Source organism: Mytilus californianus, unplaced genomic scaffold (genome assembly GCF_021869535.1).
Source record: "Mytilus californianus isolate M0D057914Y unplaced genomic scaffold, xbMytCali1.0.p SCAF_5, whole genome shotgun sequence".
Classification (NCBI taxonomy): Eukaryota; Metazoa; Mollusca; class Bivalvia; order Mytilida; family Mytilidae; genus Mytilus; species Mytilus californianus.
In genome coordinates, this window is record NW_026262701.1 from 13927192 (window position 1) to 13953862 (window position 26671).

General features: G+C 33.0%; 1 protein-coding gene across 3 annotated transcripts in view; it reads right to left on the reverse strand.

The window, feature by feature from the left end:
- Positions 1-3207: 3207 nt before the first annotated feature.
- Positions 3208-26671, reverse strand: part of LOC127702344 (phosphoenolpyruvate carboxykinase [GTP]-like) — a 64568-nt gene continuing 41104 nt past the window's right edge. For all 3 annotated transcript variants that reach the window (XM_052206483.1, XM_052206481.1, XM_052206482.1), the window contains 8 exons: positions 26196-26383; positions 18772-18901; positions 17934-18145; positions 16287-16467; positions 13236-13331; positions 8269-8372; positions 7156-7321; positions 3208-4583 (listed from right to left, as the gene is read on the reverse strand). In XM_052206483.1, the coding sequence (XP_052062443.1) occupies positions 4396-4583; positions 7156-7321; positions 8269-8372; positions 13236-13331; positions 16287-16467; positions 17934-18145; positions 18772-18901; positions 26196-26383 (1265 nt within the window). In that variant the 3' untranslated portion in view covers positions 3208-4395. The remainder of the gene's footprint in view (positions 4584-7155; positions 7322-8268; positions 8373-13235; positions 13332-16286; positions 16468-17933; positions 18146-18771; positions 18902-26195; positions 26384-26671) is intronic.

Here is a 26671-nt window from a genome sequence, read left to right on the forward strand (position 1 = left end):
TTGTAACAGGAGAGGGATATCAAGCTAACTTTGTAACAGGAGAGGGATATCAAGCTAACTTTGTAACAGGAGAGGGATGCCAAGCTAACTTTGTTACAGGTGAGGGATGTCAAGCATGCATACTTTATAACAGGAGAGGGATGCCAAGCAGACTTTGTAACGGGAGAGGATGTCTAACTCACTTTGTAACAGATGAGGGATACCAATCGAATTTTGTAACAGCTAGGAGAAGGATGACTCACTTTGTAACAGGAGAGGGATGCCAAGAGAACTTTGTAACAAGAAGGGGATGCCAAGCCTATGTAAATTTGCAACTGGCTTACTTTAAAACAGGCAAGTGATTTGAAATTTCAGGGACCAAATAAAGTGTATCATTCCTCTTTCTTTGTAGATAAAAAAAAGTGTGGAAGATGGAAAAATGTATGAATAAACAAATGCATATACGATACACACATGATAATCATTGTATACCTTCCTAAATAAGCAAGGCTCAACAAACTAAAAGGCAGGTTTAGCAAATTCGGTTAATCAGGATTAAGGGCAAGGATAGTCGGACTGCCACTGAATAAGGCAGAAATTTTGCCTTGAAATAGATCACCTACAGATCCCTCGAAGAGATCTTGCAAGGGTTCTAGTACAGGAAGAGAGTATGACACTCTTCCAACATGTGGAATCAGATTCAATGTCCCCCAACCAGATGTAGCTGCTAAATTATACACCCCACAGAACAAAAACAGACATGATTAGTCAAAAAGCTAACTTTATAACATAATAGGGATATGAAGCTAATTTTTTGGAAGGATTAAGATTTGAAGCTAAATTCAGAAAACCTACATAGCTAACTTCTCTTTTTGATGCACCTAACAAGCTGACTTCAGCTGTTTTATACCAATCTGCAGATTTACAAACAGAACATTGTCTCCTGTTAAGTTGGAAAAACATAAACTTTTTGTTTTATTTGAAACATTGATAACTACAGTATACATATTTGTTTAGGGGCCAGCTGAAGGACGCCTTCGGTTGCGGGAGTTTCTCGCTGCATTGAAGACCCATTGGTGGCCTTCGGCTGTTGTCTGCTCTATGGTCGGGTTGTTGTCTCTTTGACACATTCCCCATTTCCATTCTCAATTTTATAAGTTAAGCCTACATGATTCTGTAAAACCATCAATGATTTGACTTTCAATTAAAAAAACAGCAGCAAAGTATGTACCAAAAGGTCAATCAGATTATCTTTTACATAAAAATCATACGAGTTATATTTAATATTAGATATATTGAATTCACATGATTAAATAATATGTATTTGGATAAGAGTAAGGGTAACAAACTGTAGGTTAGGCCAACTATCAAAGATTGTATTGTTAAATAAACTGTAATCACAGAGATATGTCTCGCTTTTTGTAATTTTGATTATGCAAATGTTGAAATTAAAATGGCAATACTTAACAAGTTAGGCTAATATTCAAAGTCAATGAACCATGACTGAGGTACATGGATAAACCATCTCCATGTAAATGAGATGCGCCAATGCTAATACAACTGCATACCAAATATCATTGACTTATTATAAGTTGTTCCCTTTAAACAAACCTAAACACAAACATTAACTTGTAAACTATGTAAAAGTTTCAAAGTCAATGAACCATGAAGAGGGGGTGGTGCTATATAATCTCCATGGAAACGATACTTACAAATGCCAATAAATTTGCATACCAAACATCGTTGACTTAACATAAGCAGTTCATCTTAAACTGATCTTATCACAAACTAATACATGTAAACTAAGCAAAAGTTTCAAAGTCAATAGGCCATGACTGAGGGGATGGGGCCAAATATTCTCCATTGAAATGAGATGTGCTAATGCTTACACAACTGAATACCAATTAACATTGGCCTACCACTAATGGTTCCCCTTGAACTGACCTAATCACAAACTAATACATGTTAACTAAGCAAAATTTTCAGTCAATAGAGCATGACTAAGGGATCTGAGCCAAATGATCTCCAAGGAAATGAGATAGGCCAATGCTTATACAACTGTATACCAAATATCATTGACCTACCACTAATGGTTCCCCATAAACTGACCTAATCACAAACTAATACATGTAAAATAAGCAAACGTTTCAAAGTCAATAGACCATGACTGAGGGGGCAGGGCCAAATAATCTCCATGGAAATGAGATGTGCCAATGCTAATACATCTGTATACCAAATATGATTGACCTACAACTTGTGGTTCACCACAAACTAGACCTAACCACAAACTAATACATTGTTGACGCCACCACCATCGCCGACGAAAAAAACAGCATACCTACCAGTATGTCTTGCTTTTTGACTCCGTCAAGCGAGACAAAAAGCAATATCCTTTGTGGGATCTTCAGGAAGCACTTGCCTCATTCTAAACTCCCAAAGGAGCTACAACTGTAGAAGAGTCAATTTGGGTCTGTATACTATGACTTTGAAAAACTTCAACAACATGGTGTCAATAAAACTTCTTGTCATGTGAACTTGTGTGAGAAAGCAAGAAAAGTTTAAAAAAAATTAAATAAATATATAATAATCCATTCTTTACAGACATACTGTTCTTAAATCCCACAAAGCTATTATCGTAATAAGTTATGTGACTGTAAAAATTGGATTGAAGCAAGAGCGCAAGTACTTGATGAGTCACATGACATTGTGGCTGACAAGTTATGCAAACATGCAAAATTACTTGTTAAAACCTTCAGGGTACCCATCAGGAAGCACCTGCCTCTTATTATGTAATAGAGATGTCCATGCTCAGTGAGTATAATAAGAATTCAAATTATTGTCAAACAAAAATTGACTGCAGGGCAGACCTGAAAATTCCTTATCGGTATATGATAGAATTTCATATTATGAAGTTTCACAACAAATATTAAATCCCTTTGGCCCTTTTTTTTTTAAACTGAGGTATCAAATTTAAAAATGTGAATACAAATATATTCTTGTCAATATATTTGCACTGTGTAATAGTTTATTTCTTAGTCGAAAGAAGTTATCCTGAAAAATTATTCGTAACTATTCAAATATAACTGTTATTTCTGTTGAGTGTTTTGTCACTTCAGATTTGTATGTAGTTTTCTAAATCAACTCCAATAGTAATGTTTTAATTGATTAATATGTTTATGAAACATTTCTATATTGTTAAAATACAGAACTACAAAAAAAAGAAGGAAATTCATAGAATATTTTTAATATTTTCAGATATATGGATTGGATTTGAAAATCATAATACTATTTTGAATGGCCACTTTAAACACATCAGAATATTTGCACCAATTTTGCCATGTAAAATATATCAAGTAGGAGAAATGCATCTCTTAAACATAACAACAAATAATGGAATTCACTAATATAAGGATAACACAAAAAAAGTAAAACAATTAAAACATATTTAAATGCTAGCACTATTCTGACAGGGGAATTATTAAAATGTTTGACTAAAACAAATATTTAGTGTGCATAAATAGGTATAGCATGTAAGATACATGTGTAATCTAATGCAGAACAATCAATTTCAAATACAAGCATATCTGTGTATAAAACAATTCAATAAAATATCACATAGTTTCTAAGAATGGAAAAAATTGAAGTGAAATCTCACTTTTTTCTTATTATATACACATATTACTTTGCTCACAAATAGAGATTCTTAAATCTTAAGCCTGAGGTTTATTAAAACAATGCTTTCCACAAATCAAACAGAGCAATGTCCAAAAATTGTTGTAGTCGTCTTAATGGTTCTTGAATTGTCTACTACTTTTACATTTATCCTTTCTAGGTTGAACAAATAGTCTTCAAAACAGTGCTTTTCACAAACAATTTCAGAGATTGTGTTTAAATACTACAGAAAAACATAACTGAAGTAAAACATGTATATTGCATATGAATATAAAGATGCTGTTATACCACTGTATTGCTGGACATCTACTTTATAAACTCTTGCCTTAATTTGTAGTATGTCAAAAAATTACTTTTGTAACTCAATTTACCAGCTCCAAACTTGTACATAGAAAATACTAAAACTGGAAATGTTATTACAATAAAACTGAAACATAACTGTGAAAATTGTGTTTAACAAAGGGACAAAAAACCCTCAAATATAAAATGTGAACTTCACAACAAACAATTTATAGACTTTTATATGCATAAGATTTTAACAACAGAAACCTTACTCTTTGTAAATCTTTTTAAACCAAAGCAGTTCTAATGCATCATCCATGACATTATTATATAGTACCAATTGTAATAAAGACTAAATTGTTTCTAACATGCTACAACAATAAAACAAGCTGTCTGTGATATTATCACTAAGTTCCGTCACAAAGCTTTTCAGTAACAGTGACTTAATACACTTGAAAGATCCTAGTCAGCCATTGCCTGTATTCTCTTCTCTTGATCCTCAATCTCCTTCCAGATAGCCTTAGGTACATCTGTTCCTACTTGATCCTCTAAGAATCTTCTGCTTTCTCTAATGTCATCTAACCAATAGGGTTTTGGAAGACTGAACAGTTCATCCCATTTAAGATCAATGTTAGTCAGATTGAATGACGCTGAAAAAAAGAAGATTAAATAGTGTTACAACAATAAAAATAATCTATTCTCTACTCCTCGGCAAGTAAATAAAATACCTTTTCATGGTATTGAACTGTGAATTCATTATTATTCATGAGGTACCAACTTTAGTGGATTTCGTGGGTATTTGCAGAACCACAAATTTAAGTATTCAACAAAGTAGATATTTCAAATAGGCTTGTATGCAAACTTTGCCAAACCACGAAATCATGCATCTTCAAAAATACAACCGTTCTTCAATCCAGAAAAATTGGTATCCACAAAACATGAATCCACAGTATGTATACTAATTAAAGCACTTTACAATGTGCATCAACAGCTCAGGATATTCAGGAGGCCTGTTCTTTTGAGAAAAAATGACATCTTGTGTCTTGAGTCAACAATAAACTATCTTGCATAAAACAATACATTTACATCTTCTCTTTTTAAAGTTTTTTTTTTCTAATATAAAATCCTGCTTTTAGATGAAAAAGAACAAAAAACCAGCAACGTTTTTTTCTTGTTTGTTCACATAAGACTAGGATACTGCAAAAGTTATCAAAATAAACATTCACTCTGGTGCCAATAGGACTCTCAGTAGAAAATGAATTGTGTACATGTCTTTCTTTCTCTTTTTTGGTACTTTTTTAATAAATTGTGTGGAACAATGTAATACAGGGATGATCTTTTCTTGTGTAAGAATAACTGACTATTGACTTTTCCATATATAAATATTCACAAACTTATGTAATATACTCAGCAAGAACAATAATGAAAACAATATTAAGGATCAGTTTCTAACAGTCCTTTTTGTAACTGTTACTAGCTTGCATGGCTTTATTGAGTTGTTCCTTTGTGGGATGGAAGGTGGTATTGTTGATAACCACAATAAGGAGAGAGTATAATGTTGTCTAAAGAAGACCTTCTGTGTCTGTATCACCTTTATCATTGAGAATATACTCTACAGGCCAATGTGGTAATTTTGAATCTCTGATGCAGACTTTGCAGAAAGCATGTGCTATTCCTTGCATGGATTTTGTGAAACAGCAGCTGAATTTAACATAGGCCATCCATGTTTTTAGACCCCTTCAAGAAGCAACATGCTTTTTCTAGTAAGTCAGCGTAGAAAGTGTTTATACATCCATCATGATCTCAATTTTCTATAATTCTCTAACTCTAAAGCTGAGGAAAACAACTCAAAATTCCAAACATGCTTTGAATTGTTTTACATTTGTCATTTTGGGGGCTTTTACAGCTGACTATGCGGTATGGGCTTTGCTCATTGTTGAAGGCTGTACGGTGACCTATAGTTGTTAATTTCTGTGTCATTTGGTCTCTTTTGGAGAGTTGTCTCATTGGCAATAATACCACATCTTCTTATTTTTATATTTGACAGACATGAATACCTTACAATCAATCTATGCACTAAACATAGTTGACTTATTACTTATAATATATGAGAAGCATTGATCAGTGAACTATAAAATTAGATTAAGATCATGTGATTCCTGTCTGACAGATATGTATACCTTGCGATGATTCTATATACCAAATACAGTTACTATTACCCAAAATAACATTCATTAGTGTCATTGTTAAAGTGATAAAAGGTCATCACTCCTGAATGGTAAAAATGAAGGTTGTCAATATCAAATTGACCGTCATTTTATCATCCAGAATAACATATCAAAATTTGAAAAGCATTGGTTGAAAGGTTCAAACATTATTGCACAGAAACAACTTTAAGTGCAATTTTCCATTCAACCAATGACCGTGCATAACCCTTAGAAATGTGAAAATTGTCAATATCAAACTTGACCTCCATTTTGTCATCAATTACAACATATCAAAATGTGAAAAGCATTGTTGAAGTGTCCATAAGTTAATGCATAGAAATAGTTGGGCACATCTGCCTGTCTGTCCACCCACCCGCTGTACAACTCCAAATCATTAATCGTCGGGAAAACCCAGTTAAAAATCAAGTGATAAAAATCAAGTTTGTTCATGTTGTTACTGAACGTTTTAATACAGGTCAATGACAAATAAAATGTTAGAAGGTAACTTCAGACAAAAAGGAGTCTGTAAACAAAGTATGAAGTACCTCTTCTACTTTATAACATTTGAACATTTTACAAAAAGCTTATGTCGCAGTCACATTAGTATCCCTGTGTCTTATCTTCTGTGTAACTTTCCTTGCAGGCAAGACAATAATACATTGTATATTAACCTTTTGTTGGTATATAACCTATGATAATATATTGTATATTAACCTTTGGTTGGTATATAACCTATGATAATACATTGTATATTAACCTTTTGTTGGTATATAACCTATGATAATACATTGTATATTAACCTTTGGTTGGTATATAACCTATGATAATACATTGTATATTAACCTTTTGTTGGTATATAATCTATGATAATACATTGTATATTAACCTTTCTTTGGTATATTACCTATGATAATACATTGTATATTAACCTTTGGTTGGTATATAACCTATGATAATACATTGTATATTAACCTTTTGTTGGTATATAACCTATGATAATACAGTGTATATTAACCTTTTGTTGGTATATAACCTATGGCTGATTTCTCAGCAATCCCTTGTTCTCCGGCACATCTTCTTAATACCCAGTCTAGAGCACGGATATTATCTCCAAACCCTGGCCAAAGGAAGGACCCTTCATTATCTACTCGGAACCAGTTCACGTGGAAGATTTTAGGTACCTGAAAAAAACATTGATAAAACTAATCTAAACTGCAATATATGAGAACTTCTCAACATGCAAATTTGACTTTAGTTTATACAAGTGACTTCATTGGAAATCATGAAACATTAATCCACATAGGGTTGAATGGAAACTTATGGGGCATCAGTCAAGTATGTCATCCATTTTGCACCAAAATAATTAGCTTCCTAAAAGATCTAATCACGATTCCTATACAATTTGAAAAGATAATTTGGCTTTGTAGTTTAATAGAAGAGGTTTAAAACTTTCCCAATAAGGATCAATAATTGTTTTTGTCTGTTAAATTTTCTTATATAACTGGAACAACATGATGAGGTTTTACAAGGGACCTGAATATAAAATTATGCTGAAAAGACTTTGAAATTTATCTGCAAAGCTGGGAAGATAAATTGCATGGCCTAAAAATTGTAACTCCCCTTGATGATGAAGGGGAAAGTTGATAAATCCAAGCAAGGATGTTATTTTGTTGCACTTTTTATTCAAAATATAAGAAGTTTTATTCTAGTTTTTGGACAAGTTAGAACTGCATTTGGATAAGTAAGTTTTGGTAAATACTTGTCCAATGGTACAAATACCCCCAAAAAATAAATTGGACAGCATTTTCACCGTACACAACTGGTCTTGCAGGCAAATGCTAAAATATATACTACTGACACCTTTTTTTCAAAGCAAAATACACTGCACTGAATATCAGGATTTTTTTAAAAACATTTATATAAGAACTTATATATCGAGGCAAGTGAGTTATAGCTTGCATGTTTGGAAATATTTCCTTTATAACAAATCTAGACATGAATAAATTTATTCAACACATTATGTGTACAGTGACTTGATATCAGTTGTCACTGGTTCACTTATAACATGCAAGAAATGTTTTTTTTTCTTTTTCTTTGTGAAAATTTTCAAATTTGTAAATGATATTACCTTGTGTGGTTTTGCATTCAGGCTTAACCAATGCTGTAAATAATTTCCAAAGTTATACCCCATAAATGGCCTCATAGCCATTGGATCGTGCATTATAACCTTTCCTAAAAATAGAACATAAAAGTTTTCATTATTAGAGTGGTCAAGATCTATTCGGTACCTTATAAGTTTGTTGGTTTATAGTTCTAGTACAAGAGTGAACACTAAATTAATTTGGCCTGATGCAATATTTAAATTATTCTAAGGTCAATTCACTCTAGAACTCAGGTCAAGGTAAAACAAGTTGAACTGTGAGATTTTGCTCAAATAAACTCATCATAGATACCAGGATTAAAATTTTGTACACCAGACACATACTTCTTGTACAAAAGACTAATCAGTGAATTCAAAGAATTAAAAAGGCCAAATAAAAATACTAAGTTGAAGAGCATTGAGGACCCAAAATTCTGAAAGGTTTTGCCAAATACAGCTAAGGTAAGTGATACCCATGCTATAAGTAACATGAAGTTGATGAGCAATGGATATAATATACAGTCGACTCTAGTTATCTCGAGGTCAGCCAGACCAGAGAAATATTTCGAGATACCTGTAGTTCGACTCAAAGTAATACCGGAAGTTTGACAGACGAAAGGATACAACTCTTGATTAGCTTAGTAAGGCTTAAATAAATCCTGATGAATTTTGGAAGGGGATAGTTAATTTGGCCTTAGATCGATGTATCTGAATGTAATGTTCTTTAATTATTATAATAAAATCATATGAATTTTCGTCTCTTATTTATTTCTTAATACAGTTACAATTTTTTCCCGTAGTTTTTAGCTGAAAAAGTCGATCTTAGAGTGATTTCAAGTTGACAAAATCGTTCATTCTCGTATACAAGAGATTTGAGAAAATTTAGATTTCTTTTCACTTTCTTTTATTTTAATCAGTTTCTACAAGATAAAGTACAATAAAATGCTTCGCTGGGCGTAGCTTGATACGACCGCAGAGGTCGAACCCTGAACAGTTGGGGCAAGTATGGACACAACATTCAAGCTTGATACAGCTCTGAATTTGGATTGTGATTAAATATTTGACACAGCATAGGTTTCTGACACAGAAAGAATGTGGTCTAAGAACTTGAATTTTTTTGATTTACCTATTATGGTCCAATGTCCAAAATCAAAATACATGGTTAGATTCAGCATATCAAAGAACCCCATATATTCAATTTTTGTTGAAATCAAACAAAGTTTAATTTTGGACCCCAACTTGGACAAACTTGAAAACTGGGCCCATAATCAAAAATCTAAACACATGTTTAGATTCAGCATATCAAAGAACCCCAAGAATTCAATTTTTGTTAAAATCAAACTAAGTTTAATTTTGGACCCGTAGACCAATTTAAAAAACGGGACCCAAAATTAAAAATCTAAATACACGGTTAGATTTGGAATATCAAAGAACCCCAATAATTCAATTTTTGATGAAATCAAACAAAGTTTAATTTTGGACCCTTTTGACCTCAATATGAACCAATTTGATAGCGGGGCCCACAAATAAAAAATCCAAATACATGGTTAGATTCAGCATATCAAAGAACCCCATATATTCAATTTTTGTTGAAATAAAAAAAAGTTTAATTTTGGACCCCAACTTGGACAAACTTGAAAACTGGGCCCATAATCAAAAATCTAAACACATGTTTAGAATCAGCATATCAAAGAACCCCAAGAATTCAATTTTTGATAAAATCAAACTAAGTTTAATTTTGGACCCTTTGGACCTTAATGTAGACCAATTTAAAAAACAGGACCCAAAATTAAAAATCTAAAAACAAGGTTAGATTTGGAATATCAAAGAACCCCAATAATTCAATTTTTGATGAAATCAAACAAAGTTTAATTTTGGACCCTTTTGACCTCAATATGAACCAATTTGATAGCGGGGCCCACAAATAAAAAATCTAAATACATGGTTAGATTCAGCATATCAAAGAACCCCATATATTCAATTTTTGTTGAAATAAAAAAAAAGTTTAATTTTGGACCCCAACTTGGACCAACTTGAAAACTGGGCCCATAATCAAAAATCTAAACACATGTTTAGATTCAGCATATCAAAGAACCCCAAGAATTCAATTTTTGTTAAAATCAAACTAAGTTTAATTTTGGACCCTTTGGACCTTAATGTAGACCAATTTAAAAAAACGGGACCCAAAATTAAAAATCTAAATACAAGGTTAGATTTGTCGTATCAAAGAACCCCAATAATTCAATTTTTGATGAAATCAAACAAAGTTTAATTTTGGACCCCAATTTGGACCAACTTGAAAACTGGGCCAAAAATCAAAAATCTAAATACATGTTTAGATTCAGCATATCAAAGAACCCCATAAATTCAATTTTTGTTAAAATTAAACAAAGTTTAATTTTGGACCGTAGACCAATTTGAAAACTGGACCCAAAATTAAAAATCTAAATACAGGGTTAGATTCGGCATAACAAATAAATAAATGTGGTCAAAGATTTTAAAAATCTAATGCGCCATACTGTGCAAATAAGATTACTTCTTGAAATTTTTCAATATTTGAAATTTGAAAAAAAAATAATATTTGAAGAATAATTCTTTTTAATTTCTGAAATCTGAAATGAGAAAAAATTGACCCCCCACAATTTCTTTTTACCCCCCCCCCTTTTTTTTCCCCAAAAAAATTCTTTCCCTCAAGATATGGTCATAATCTCAATCAAATTTCCAATGGAGTTTGCAACCATAATTACCCATTTAAATTTACCATAGTGCTAAGTTAATCTATTTTATAATAGAATTTAAATTATAGTGTCAAATCTTTCATATGGATTTTTTTGTAAAAAAAAAAGATGCAACATTTGCAGATATTTTTACTGGTCTTCCTTTATAAATATGCATTTCTTTAAACATAATTTAAAAGCAGTGTAAGGGAAGTAACCAAAACGTTGTATTTGGATTACCTCCCTTACACTGTTTTAAATTATCTTAATTGTTCATTAACCATTACTTTATTCATAATTTAAAAGCAGTGTAAGGGAGATAATTTCAATGATGTATTTGATTTATCTCCCTTACACTGCTTTAAATTATGTTTTGTACTAAAGTATTTGTCCATTAACCAGGACAACCTTGTTTTTCCCCCTTTTTTGCCCCTAATTCCTAAACGGTTTGAGCCATAACCCCCCAAAGCAAATCCTAACCATCCCTTTGTGGTATGGAAACTTGTAGTATAATTTCAGAGAGATCCATACACCGTTCCACAGTTATTGTCTGGAAACTAGAAAATGCTTATTTTTGGCCCCTTTGTGGCCCCTAATTCCTTAACTGTTGGAACCATAACCCCCAAAATCAATCCCCACCTTCCTTTTGTGGTATTGAACCTTATGGTAAAATTTCAAAGAGATCCATTCACTTAAACTAAAGTTAGAGTGCGAAAACCAATGTGTCTTCGGACGACGATGCCGGACGACGCCAACGTCATACCAATATACGACCGCGGTCGTATAAAAAGATTAAAGATGCCGATTGAGTAGTTTTGAGTTGATCACTAAGTCTTAATCCCCACTTTATGCACAACCAAGCTCATAAATGTATGACTACGGTTAATTATTTTTTAAACATTATAAATAACTATAACAATGCATCACTAATTATTTATCATGGTGATCAAAGACAATCTTAGGTTGAAAAAGAATGTCATAAATCAATACAGTGGTCAGTGACTGGAAATTTAATTACACATGTATTGTCAGGCGAACACTTCACATATCCAGAAATCAACGCCACTTTGCTTATTTGAATATTATACTAAAGAAATCGGATACGGGTCACAGAAATTATATTGAAATGATAGGGAATTTAGAAAAAATGTCTGTTTTAACTTTGATTTAAGTGATAGACAGGTTGCCGGGGCAGAAAATAAATATACACAACAATATACACCATTTAAACGAAATATAATGACTGGCGTTGCAAAAATCAAGGTTCCTGAGCTATTTTAAAAATCAAAGCGAGAGGCTTTTAACATTGCAGTATTAAATACAGGCTAAAATGGCTGAAACGTCAAATTTGCAAACTTCGTGTTAAAAATTGGCTAACAAGGTCATTAGAAATACAGGTTGCCGGGGTGAAACTTGAAACTTGAATGTCAAAAGAATAAGCAAGTCCAAACCTTGTATGTGTAGTCTTTGAACTCTAGGTTCCCTCGTAAAGTTAAAATGCCTCTATTTCAAGAAGAATTAACTCACGAAAACATGAAAAATTCACTAAATTAGCGTTCATTGTTTTGATTTTGACCGCCTGACAACTTTACAGAAATATCAGAGTGATTATAAACAAGGACTCTGTGACGGGCAACTTATAATATCTGTGTTTTAAAGATTTTAATGATATCAAGCCAGTCCAGTTCAAACTTTTATCACGTGGTACAATTCTCATTTACATATTATGAATATTAATTAGAAAAAGTACTACTAATTTCTGGCTATGAATAGATTTAAATCCCCGAGGTCATGTTTTAACATGTGTGTTTTAGTTTGAGATAAATAATGCAATTTGAATGGTTTTACTAATCTTGGGACCATAATTTTGAGTCGAGTCAACAGAAATTTCGACTCATCAGGATTCGAAATACATATATTTATATGGAACAAAGTTTGGGATCACAGGAAAACTTCGACTCATCCGAAATTTCGAGTCAACCGAGTTCCAGACAACGAGAGTTAACTGTATGAATCACATGGATAGAATGCTCATATTTAGTTTGATACCAGATTTCAGCAAGCCCTGAATTGTAATTCATGAAAAAAATGTGATGAAAGTTTTATAAATTGCCATCATGTGTAATATAACATAAGTATTTTGGTAACCAGGAAGTTGTTAGGTGATGGATCTGACAATGTAGCACACAGTAGAGCATGATCTCAATAAGCTTTTTATCCTTGTTTAAGATTACAAACCTTTAAATTCAGCAGCAGCAGTGGCCTCTGACTTAACACAAGCACCAACCATAACTCCATGTTCCCAGCTGAAAGTCTCAAACACCAATGGTACACCTGTAAAAATATCATATCAAAAATATTATCTTTGATATCTCAAAAGGACATGTTGCATATTTGTTTAACCTGCTGAAAATATTGCCAATAAAATCATACCTTCAAGTTGATTTCCATAAAAAAATCTGATGATTTTAATTAGACAGTAGGTCTTCTTCTATATCAAAACTGTGATAGGAACTCCCTCTGGTACCTCTCTAAACCTATCTGTAATATCCTTTCACCTGATAGATATATAATGAGAACAAAGATGTATACTGAGAACTCCATTGTGACTTTCACAATCTGTAAGACACTTGTTTGGATAGGAACTCCATCTTGTTCCTCTCAGAACCTGTCTTTTAGCATCATATCACAAATGAACTACCTATTGGGCCTATCTGTGAGCCTACTACAACCCAAGGCTGAGAAAAAAATCCTCTAGTGCCTTCCATATCAACCTCAACCAAAAAATAAAAGCGATGGGATATAAATATTCTCTGGAGCATTTCAACACATTCCTGAGGTCTCCTTCAATTAAAAATGGAGCTGACATATACAAATATTGGTGCCTCAAGAATCTACCGATAGGTCTACTCCAATCAAATATAAGTGCTGAGATTTAAGCTAGCTTTGTTGCCTCTCAAAACTTGCCTATCTTGAATGGGTATGGTAAGTACTTAGTTTTATAGTAAAATATGTGTGAAGGTGTAATACCACCAAATCATAGTACGTCACATCCGGTTGCATACGAAAATAGGTCGAAAAAAAATATTCCCTTGAATTTGACAGTTGTAGGTAATTGATCCTACATTTCATTGCAGTAAAACATTTCTGGGTCATAAACATATATCTTGGGTATTTCAAAGCACCATTATTTTTTTATTTGGGGTTTCTATAGAATATTTTGGAAAATTGAGGTTACATGGTTACTAAAGCTTGTATACAGGTTAAAAAAGGGGGAAAATTTGATTGGTTAACTTCCAGTGATGGTTATTTTCTTATATGCAATGAAATGTTATGTGAAATTTTTTCTATAGTACTGGACAGGATAAAACTTTACTCATGCCAAGTATTTCTTTATTTGAAACAAAGATAAATTCTGCACAATTTTTTGAAAAGTGCAAATTTAACAAAGACTAATAGGGGAAAATCAATGGTGGTATTACACCTAATATGGGAAGCTGTACATGCACCTTTGACCTTGTGAGTACTCTCATGTGTTAAAATTTCTTGCTATTTAAGTGAAATATTACAAATAATGAAATATTCTGAGTGGATTGAGTCTCCAAAACACATTTTACGAGAAAATTTCCTTGAAATAGGACTTTACCATGAATATTAGTTGACAGAACAAGCCATACTTAGAGCTTTGGGGAGCTTTTTCTCCTTATTTCTTATATTCTGCTATACTAGAAAATTTTTCCTAAGAAATACTTTAAAAAATATATAGTTTTAAGTAAATGAAATTATTTTTAAAGCAGTAACAACAAATTATTCACCAAAAGAGCTTTTTATGTCCCTCTCTGGAACGCGGCGTAAATTTAAGTTTTACGTAAGGACTTATCGAAACCTCCTTGGAGACAGTAAACTTTTATACGGATAGTTCATTCAGATTGAATACTTCAATTAATCATTTATTATAACATTTCTATCATAAATGAGTGAAAGTTACCCTAAAATTTTTATTTATTGGCCTAAAAAGTAGAAGTTTTGAGGAAATGAGAGGTATAAATGGACCAAAAGAGACCTTATAAGGAAGACAAAGAGGTCCATTAGTAGTATTTATCATCCTAAAGTCATCTTTTGTATCATATTCAACTGTTTGTAGGCAGATGAGATAAATATTTGATCATTTATTGGTCCACACTATATTCTATCATGATGCGGCTTGGTTTGGATTTTTTGAAGATATTTTGCTCGAATCGCTGTAGATGTCATCTTACATTATACTAGATTTTTCTCAAACTATTGAACTGATTATGACAAAACTTGACAGGAATGCTTGAAATAACCAGTATTACAAAGGAAAAAAGTCACATTCAGTTTATTTAACAAAAAAGTCTTCTTTAGGTGTAATACCACCAAATCATAGTATGTCACATCCGGTTGCATACGAAAATAGGTAGAAAACAAATATTCCCTTGAATTTGACAGTTGTAGGTAATTGATCCTACATTTCATTGCAGTAAAACATTTCTGGGTCATAAACATAAATCTTGGGTATTTCAAAGCACCATTATTTTTTTATTTGGGGTTTCTATAGAATAATTTGGAAACTTGAGGTTACATGGTTACTAAAGCTTGTATACAGGTTAAAAAAGGGGGAAAATTTGATTGGTTAACTTCCAGTGATGGTTATTTTCTTATATGCAATGAAATGTTATGTGAAATTTTTTCTATAGTACTGGACAGGATAAAACTTTACTCATGCCAAGTATTTCTTTATTTGAAACAAAGATAAATTCTGCACAATTTTTTGAAAAGTGCAAATTTAACAAAGACTAATAGGGGAAAATCAATGGTGGTATTACACCTGTTCTGAACAGGTTTAATTGCATTTAATGAGTCTCTTTGCTCATTTGACTACAAAAATATAATTAGCATGTTGAAAGAAAAATGGCAAATCCTTGACACCTGGTCATGGCACCAATATCTTGAATTGTTACTATGATTAGTACTTTGCTGTGCAGTAAAAAAAAATGTGTGAACAGTTCTTATTGTATTTAATGACTCTCCTTGCTCATATGACTACAACAATGTAATAAACACTTTGAAGTTACAAAGGTAACATTAGTAACAGTCTTTGATAGAATAATGCCAAATCCTTGATATTGCCTGTTGGTCTCCTCCGACCAAATATAAGTGCTGAGATAGTTACTCCCTCTGGAGCCTCTTAGTACTGACCTGTAGGTCTGCTTCCACCAAATATAATTGCAGAAATGGGAACTCCCTCCAATACCTCAAAAAACTTACCTGTAGGTCTCCTTCCACCAAAGATAATTGCAGAAATTGGAACTCCCTCAGGTTTCTCCCAATCGGGATGTATAATGGGACACTGACTAGCTGGGGCAGTAAATCTAGAGTTAGGATGTGCTGCTTTCCCTGGGGCTCCAATATGCCATTTCTTATTTAACCAGGTTGTTATAGCCATGTTCTAAAAAAAATAGTGGCAAATTTTAACTTGATAAATGAAACATGCCTTAAAGCTGATTTTATTAAAACTGAACAAGTAAAATCAGATGACTCCTTGTACACTGAGAAGATTCTTCATATAGTATCATGTTCTTTCACAAGCAGAATATTTTATATTATCAGATGCAGGTCACCATGGAGATTTAACTAGTTATAACTTAATAATGGGTACTTTTCTATCCATTATTCCATAAACAAGAGGCTGTCGAGTGACAGCAAACCAGATTTTCCTGCAGAGGTCGAACCCTGAACAGTTGAGCAAGTATGAACACAACATTTAAGCTTAAAACAGCTCTGAATTTGGATTGTGATTGAATATTTATAATAGATTATTATCTAATTAATAATGAAAATGATATTTGCAAATCTGAACCCCAAACAGGATCATGTAAAAATTAAACATTAACACACATAGCAAAAATAAAAAACCACATAACAACTGTGACATCTACCTTCATAACACACATGACTTAAAAAAAATAGTTATAAAGAAATTTTGATGTTATCATTACTGGTTCATGGAATAAGTTTGAGTTATTTCCCTTTGAACAGAAATATGGTTTAACATCTAGTACTCTAACATTAGATTTGATTTCACTAAAAATAGTTCTCTTAAATTAGATATGATGTAACACAATGTATATCTATTTTCAAATTATAATCAAATATAATTATAGTTCCAAATATTTTTTCTTTTATTTGTCACAAACTAATATAGATCTGCAACTTATCTATCAACTTTATCTGTGCAATGTAATGTAATGAAATATATCCTTTAATAAAAATAGATTATTATCTAATTAAAGGAGTTCACTTCATAAAAAAAAATTATATATATAGCATTCAGAAAATTAGTTTATACAGGATAACAAACAAACCTACCACAAAATTCTTCAATCAATTTACCAAAGAAAAGGAAAAAAAATCAATGTCATTTATCATTAATACAATGTCTTTTAAAAATCTTTTAAAAAATGAATTATTTCCCTTTGTACAGAAATGGATTAATTCATCAAAAATCGAATTCTTGGGAAAGGGGTATAACTGAACAACGAGAAAAGCTAAAATCATGAAAATTGAACTTGACCTTCATTTAGTCACAGGAAACAACATATCTAAATTTGAAAAAATTCTTCGAAGCGTTTTCATGTTAATGAACGGACACTGTTTGGCAGCCGAGCGCTCGCCCGCCGTACATCCCCAAATCAATAACCGATTTTTACCTCAAAAATCCGGTTAAACATTGGTCTACACTTGCCTACTGATTACCATTATTTCTAAAAATATATAAATATTTGGTAAACAAGAAGGCAGTTGTGGAGTGATGAATCTGAAAATGCATCAAACTGTAAAAAACATGCTCACACAAAGCTTTACACCAAATTTCAGTAATTTGTAGAGCCAGAGAAAAGTAGTATGTAACAATACCTTATCGATTTCATCTTCCATGCCTTCCCAGAAAAATCCTCCATCAGCAGTTTCAGCTACATTAGTAAATATTGAGTTTTTCTGGAATGTCTTCATGGCATTAGGGTTGGTTTTAAAGTTGGTACCTGGTGCTACACCAAAGAATCCAGCCTCAGGATTGATGGCTCTCAGGGTACCCTCTTTGTCAAACTTCAACCATGCAATATCATCACCTGTTATAAAAACCTTAAAACTCTGATACAGTATAGATGTCCCCTATCTAAAGACCAGCCCTTCATAAGGGTAATTGTAACAGAATTTCTCATTACAGTTGCTGGCTACTACACACTGAAACAATGTTTATGGGAGTATTCTAGTTTTAATGGATTGTACATTGTTGATGTACTGGGTCAAGGTTTTGTACTTGAACTGTTGAATCAACATTTCAAGGGCAAAAACTTGGCCCAGTACATATTAATATAAAAAATTTCTAATGGATCACCTGGGGAAAAAATATACTATGTCTATAATAATAATGTATGAATTTAAAAGAATCACCCCTTAATTGATAGCATTAAAATGTGTAAGAGTATTATATGTTGCAGTTGGAAACAAAAAGTTGCACATTTTGTCAAGCTAAGCATACCACGAATCGTAATTTTAAGTATCAGAAAACAGGAATAAGGTGTAGGACAGATCCCAAACGCACTCACATATTACAATTGTTAAGTAATTAATTTGTTTAGCTACAACCTTAAATTGTCCCTTTTTTCATACATATCGACTTTGATTGATTGATTGATTGATTGATTGATTGATGTCTTTTAACGTCCAGTGGCATGTAGACTGTGAAACCTACCTACAACTCTGACCTTGTACCCTGGAATTGATGGTTCTAACATGGCTAGGTTTGTTTTACCACAAGCACTAGGGAAAGCTGCACATATAAATTTTTCTTCTCCCGTCTTCTCATTTTGAAGTCCCATAATCTGATTTAGGAAAAAATAAGCATTATAATACAATTTCCATATCTTAACAATTGGGCTGAAATGTCTTGCCTGCTTAACTTATCACGATAGAATTTTAATTTAATTCTGAATCTTGAGTCTTTAATACTGTAAATTCGGAAATTATTGCGAGGTTTTTATAATTGCAAATAATGGGAATTGGGTGAAAATCGCAATAATAAGAACTTGCTTTCTGTATTTAATACATAGAAGTGTATGCAGATTTTCCTGAAATAGCAATGATAATTTCACATTTTTGTCCTTTCTATAAAAATCACAATAATAAATGCACACAATAGTTTCTGAATTTACAGTATGAAGGTTTTACTACAAGTATCGCATACACTTAACATAACCACTGATTTATGAAAATGTAGTCAAGGTCAGATAATCCCTGCCAGACAACATTTGCACTATGCAATCATTCTATTCACAGAATATAGTTGACCTATTGCTTATAGTTTCTGAGAAACAGACATAACCATGAAAACTTAACATTGACCAATGAACCATGAAGAAAAGGTCAAGGTTAGATGAAATCTGCCTGACGGACATATACCTTACAATCATTCCATACACCAAAGACAATTAATCTATTGCTTATGGTATCACAGAAACAGACCAAACTACAATAAAATGCTTCGCTAGGCGCAGCTTGATACGACCGCAGAGGTCGAACCCTGAACAGTTGGGGCAAGTATGGACACAACATTCAAGCTTGATATAGCTCTGAATTTGGATTGTGATTAAATATTTGACACAGCATAGGTTTCTGACACAGAAAGAATGTGGTCTAAGAACTTGAATTTTTTTAATTTACCTATTATGGTCCAATGTCCAAAATCAAAATATATGGTTAGATTCAGCATATCAAAGAACCCCAAGAATTCAATTTTTGTTGAAATCAAACAAAGTTTAATTTTGGACCCCAACTTGGACAAACTTGAAAACTGGGCCCATAATAAAAAATCTAAACACATGTTTAGATTCAGCATATCAAAGAACTCCAAGAATTCAATTTTTGTTAAAAAAATCAAAATAAGTTTAATTTTGGACCCTTTGGACCTTAATGTAGACCAATTTAAAAAACGGGACCCAAAATTAAAAAAAAAATACAGGGTTAGATTTGGAATATCAAAGAACCCCAATAATTCAATTTTTGATGAAATCAAACAAAGTTTAATTTTGGACCCTTTTGACCTCAATATGAACCAATTTGATAGCGGGGCCCACAAATAAAAAATCTAAATACATGGTTAGATTCAGCATATCAAAGAACCCCATATATTCAATTTTTGTTGAAATCAAAAAAAATTAATTTTGGACCCCAACTTGGACCAACTTGAAAACTGGGCCCATAATCAAAAATCTAAACACATGTTTAGATTCAGCATATCAAAGAACCCCAAGAATTCAATTTTTGTTAAAATCAAACTAAGTTTAATTTTGGACCCTTTGGACCTTAATGTAGACCAATTTAAATAAAATGCTCTGCTGGGGCGCAGCTTGATACGACCGCAGAGGTCAAACCATGAACAGTTGGGGCAAGTATGGACACACTATTCAAGCTTGATACAGCACTGAATTTGGATTGTAATTAAATATTTGACACAGCATAGGTTTCTGAAACAGAATGAATGTGGTCTAAGAACTTAAAAATTTTTATTTTACCTATTCAAACCATATCATTATTATTTGCTTTTATATATAAATCAGAAATAACCAATTTAAAATGGAAAATTTTAAAGAAAAAAAAGGAAAAAAAATCCCCACCCCCCAATTTTTTTTAACCCCCTTATGATTCATCACCCCCAAACTCAATCCCAGCCTTCCCTTTGTGGTATGGTACCTTGCTGTACAATTTCAGAGAGATCCATACACTTGAACACAAGTTATTGTCTGGAAACTAGAAAAATACTTGTTTTTTGGCCCCTTTTTGGCCCCAAATTCCTAAACGTTTAGGGCAATTACCCCCAAACTCAAACCCAGCTTTCCCTTTGTGATATGAAACCTTGTAGTACAATTTCATAAAGATCCATACACTTACACACAAGTTATTGTCCTGAAACTAGAAAAATGCTTGTTTTTTTGCCCCTTTATGGCCCCTTATTCCTAAAATTTTGAGGCAATTACCCCCAAAATCAATCCCAGCCTTCCCTTTGTGGTATGGTACCTTGCAGTACAATTTCAGAGATATTCATACACTTGAACACAAGTTATTGTCTGGAAACTAGAAAAATGCTTATTTTTGACCCCTTATTCCTTAACGTTTTGGGCAATTACCCCTTAACTCAATTCCAGCTTTCCCTTTGTGATATGGAACCTTGTAGTACAATTTCATAAAGATCCATACACTTACACACAAGATATTGTCCTGAAACTAGAAAATTGCTTGTTTTTTGCCCCTTTTTGGCCCTTAATTCCTAAAATTTTGAGGCAATTACCCCCAAAATCAATCCCAGCATTCCCTTTGTGATATGGAACCTTGTGGTACAATGTCAGAGAGATCCATACACTAACACACAAGTTATGTCTGGAAGTTACAAAAATGCTTATTTTTGGCCCCTTTTTTGCCCCTAATTCCTTAACTGTTGGTACCATAACCCCCAAAATCAATCCCCACCTTCCTTTTGTGGTATTGAACCTTAAGGTAAAATTTCATAGAGATCCATTCACTTAAACTAAAGTTAGAGAGCGAAAACCAATGTGTCTTCAGTCGACGACGACGCCAACGTCATACCAATATACGACCACAAATTTTTTTTTACGGTCGTATAAAAACGGGACCCAAAATTAAAAATCTAAAAACATGGTTAGATTTGGCATATCAAAGAACCCCAATAATTCAATATTTGATGAAATCAAACAAAGTTTAATTTTGGACCCTTTTGACCTCAATATGAACCAATTTGATAGCGGGGCCCACAAATAAAAAATCTTAATACATGGTTAGATTCAGCATTTAAAAGAACCCCATATATTCAATTTTTGTTGAAATCAAACAAAGTTTAATTTTGGACCCCAATTTGGACCAACTTGAAAACTGGGCCAAAAATCAAAAATCTAAATACATGTTTAGATTCAGCATATCAAAGAACCCCATATATTCAATTTTTGTTAAAATCAAACAAAGTTTAATGTTGGACCCTTTGGACCTTAATGTAGACCAATTTGAAAAGTGGACCCAAAATTAAAAATCTAAATACACGGTTAGATTCGGCATAACAAATAAATAAATGTGGTCAAAGATTTTACAAATCTGATGCGCCATACTGTGCAATTAAGATTACTTCTTGAAATTTTTCAATATTTGAAATTTGAAAAAAAAATAATATTTGAAGAATAATTCTTTTTAAGTGCTGAAATCTGAAATGAGAAAAAATTGACCTCCCACAATTTCTTTTTACCCCCCGCCCCCCTTTTTCCGCAAAAAATTCTTTCCCTCAAGATATGGTCATAATCTCAATTCAAATTTTCAATGGAGTTTGCAACCATAATTACCCATTTAAATTTACCATAGTGCTAACTTAATCTATTTTATAATAGAATTTAAAATATAGTGTCAAATCTTTCATATGGATTTTTTTGTAAAAAAAAAAGATGCAACATTTGCAGATATTTTTACTGGTCTTCCTTTATAAATATGCATTTCTTTAAATATAATTTAAAAGCAGTGTAAGGGAAGTAACCAAACTGAACCCAGTGTCTCGCCTACTTTTTCTGTTAATCGCAGGCTCAACAAGAATGAGGAAGTAAATCAATAAAAATATTCCACTTGATACTATCTTTTGATTGTAAGAAGCTTCTGTCCAAGTTTGGTAAAAATCCAGGATAGGTTATGAATCTAATAAGTGTTTAAAAACTTTAACTGCAAACTGAATGTAATGTTAACTGGAAGAAAACAAAATTTCCTTCTAGATACTAGCATTTGATCATAAACAAGCTTCTGTCCAAGTTTGGTACAAATCCAAAATAGTATAAGAAAGTTATTAAAATTTTAAAAACTTTAACCACAGAGTGAATGTGTTGTTTCCTGGCAGAGAATCCAAGTCCGTTTAAAAGTAAAATACAGAAAAAATGGATTTATTTTTTTACAAAATTTCCTTCTAGATACTAGCTTTTGATCATAAACAAGTTTCTGTCCAAGTTTGGTACAAATCCAAAATAGTATAAGAAAGTTATTAAAATTTTAAAAACTTTAACCACAGAGTGAATGTGTTGTTTCCTGGCAGAAAATCTAAGTCCATTTAAAAATAAAATAAGGAAAAAATGGATTTATTTTTTTACAAAATTTACTTCTGGATACTATCTTATGATCATAAAAAAGCTTCTGTCCAAGTTTGGTACAAACCCAGGATAGTTTAAGAAAGTTATTAAAATTTTAAAAACTTTAACCACAGAGTGAATGTAATATTTCCCGGCAGAAAAACTAAGTCCATTTATAAGTAAAATACGGTAAAAATGGAGTTTTATTTTTACAAAATTTACTTCTGAATACTATCTTATGATCATAAACAAGCTTCTGTCCAAGTTTGGTAGAAATCCAGGATAGTTTAAGAAAGTTATTAAAATTTCAAAAACTTTAACCACAGAGTGAATATTTGTGGACGCCGCTGATGCCGACAGAATGTAGGATCGCTATGTCTCGCTTTTTCGACTAAAGTCGAAGGCTCGACAAAAATGACATTAAAACTTAAATGATCTGTAAAAATTCAACTACAACCAGTTTTACAGCAAATACACTTTGATATTCTGAATTTACTACACTAGGAAATGCTTCATTTAGAAGAGACTTATAAATAAAATGATGAGAGGTGTAAAAGTCAAAAGCTGTATTATGTATATATGAAAAGTGACCACCATTTTACAAACATTATCATTGTGTCTTCGATGTGTAGGACCACCATTAATATCTCACAATATTCAATCTTATTACTGTTTTCTAAACCCTTTTCAGGAATAAAACCCTTACCAATATGTATTCACCAGACCATCACTTATCTTTAGTAATCACACTGGCTATTCTAAGGACTTACCAACATATGTTCTGCAAGCCATCCTTCATCTCTAGCAATAACACTGGCTATTCTAATGACTTACCAACATATGTTCTGCAAGCCATCCTTCATCTCTAGCAATAACACTGGCTATTCTAAGGACTAACCAACATATGTTCTGCAAGTCATCCTTCATCTCTAGCTATAACACTGGCTATTCTAAGGACTTACCAACATATGTTCTGCAAGCCATCCTTCATCTCTAGCAATAACACTGGCTATTCTAAGGACTTACCAACATATGTTCTGCAAGCCATCCTTCATCTCTAGCTATAACACTGGCTATTCTAAGGACTTACCAACATATGTTCTGCTAGCCATCCTTCATCTCTAGCAATAACACTGGCTATTCTACAGACTTACCAACATATGTTCTGCAAGCCATCTTCCATCTCTAGCAATAACACTGGCTATTCTGAGGACTTACCAACATATGTTCTGCAAGCCATCCTTTATCTCTAGCAATAACACTGGCTATTCTTAGGACTTACCAACATATGTTCTGCAAGCCATCTTCCATCTCTAGCAATAACACTGGCTATTTTGAGGACTTACCAACATATGTTCTGCAAGCCATCCTTCATCTCTAGCAATAACACTGACTATTCTGAGGACTTACCTACATATGTTCTGCAAGCCATCCTACATCTCTAGCAATAACACTGGCTATTCTAAGGACTTACCAACATATGTTCTGCAAGCCATCCTTCATCTCTAGCAATAACACTGGCTATTCTAAGGACTTACCAACATATGTTCTGCAAGCCATCCTCCATCTCTAGCAATAACACTTGCTATTATAAGGACTTACCAACATATGTTCTGCAAGCCAACCTTCATCTCTAGCAATAACACTGGCTATTCTAAGGACTTACCAACATTTGTTCTGAAAGCCATCCTTCATCTCTAGCAATAACACTGACTATTCTTAGGACTTACCAACATATGTTCTGCAAGCCATCCTTCATCTCTAGCAATAACACTGGCTATTCTACAGACTTACCAACATATGTTCTGCAAGCCATCCTTCATCTCTAGCAATAACACTGGCTATTCTTAGGACTTACCAACATATGGTCTGCAAGCCATCCTCCATCTCTAGCAATAACACTGGCTATTCTAAGGACTTACCAACATATGTTCTGCAAGCCATCCTTCATCTCTAGCAGTAACACTGGCTATTCTTAGGACTTACCAACATATGGTCTGCAAGCCAACCTTCATCTCTAGCAATAACACTAGCTATTCTAAGGACTTACCAACATATGTTCTGCAAGACATCCTACATCTCTAGCAATAACACTGGCTATTCTACAGACTTACCAACATATGTTCTGCAAGACATCCTACATCTCTAGCAATAACACTGGCTATTCTACAGACTTACCAACATATGTTCTGCAAGACATCCTACATCTCTAGCAATAACACTGGCTATTCTTAGGACTTACCAACATATGTTCTGCAATCCATCCTCCATCTCTAGCAATAACACTGGCTATTCTACTGACTTTCCAACATATGTTCTGCAAGACATCCTACATCTCTAACAATAACACTGGCTATTCTAAGGACTTACCAACATATGTTCTGCAAGCCATCCTCCATCTCTAGCAATAACACTGGCTATTATAAGGACTTACCAACATATGTTCTGCAAGACATCCTACATCTCTAGCAATAACACTGGCTATTCTAAGGACTTACCAACATATGTTCTGCAAGCCATCCTCCATCTCTAGCAATAACACTGGCTATTCTAAGGACTTACCAACATATGTTCTGCAATCCATCCACCATCTCTAGCAATAGCACTGGTTATTCTAAGGACTTACCAACATATGTTCTGCAAGCCATCCTTCATCTCTAGCAATAACACTGGCTATTCTAAGGACTTACCAACATATGTTCTGCAAGCCATCCTACATCTCTAGCAATAACACTGGCTATTCTAAGGACTTACCAACATATGTTCTGCAAGCCATCCTTCATCTCTAGCAATAACACTGGCTATTCTAAGGACTTACCAACATATGTTCTGCAAGCCATCCTTCATCTCTAGCAATAACACTGGCTATTCTAAGGACTTACCAACATATGTTCTGCAAGCCATCCTTCATCTCTAGCAATAACACTGGCTATTCTTAGGACTTACCAACATATGTTCTGCAAGCCATCCTCCATCTCTAGCAATAACACTGGCAATTCTAAGGACTTACCAACATATGCTCTGCAAGCCATCCTTCATCTCTAGCAATAACACTGGCTATTCTTAGGGCAAAACATTTCTTTCCAAGTAACGAGTTTCCACCATACCCACTACCATATGACATGATTTCTCTCTGTTCAGGTCTGTGAGCTATCATTATCCTCTCTGGATTACATGGCCAATGGTTTATAACCTTTCCTGTAAAACAAAGGAAGCTTAAAACATTCACATTCAGAAGAAATGTTGCTTTCCTGTCATAAGATAAACCATCTTTAAAATAATTACTATATTTGACATCGTAAGAGCTCCTCCATAATTTACATCTAATGATATTGTCATGATATATTGTCTTGACAAAATTATGAATATAGATTTATCTTATTGATCATTGTTTGCTTAACATTTAGTGGTTAATATTTCATCCATATTTAAAACAAGTTCAAATTTAAATATATATCTGATATTTAGAAGGCTCTTCAAAGTAAA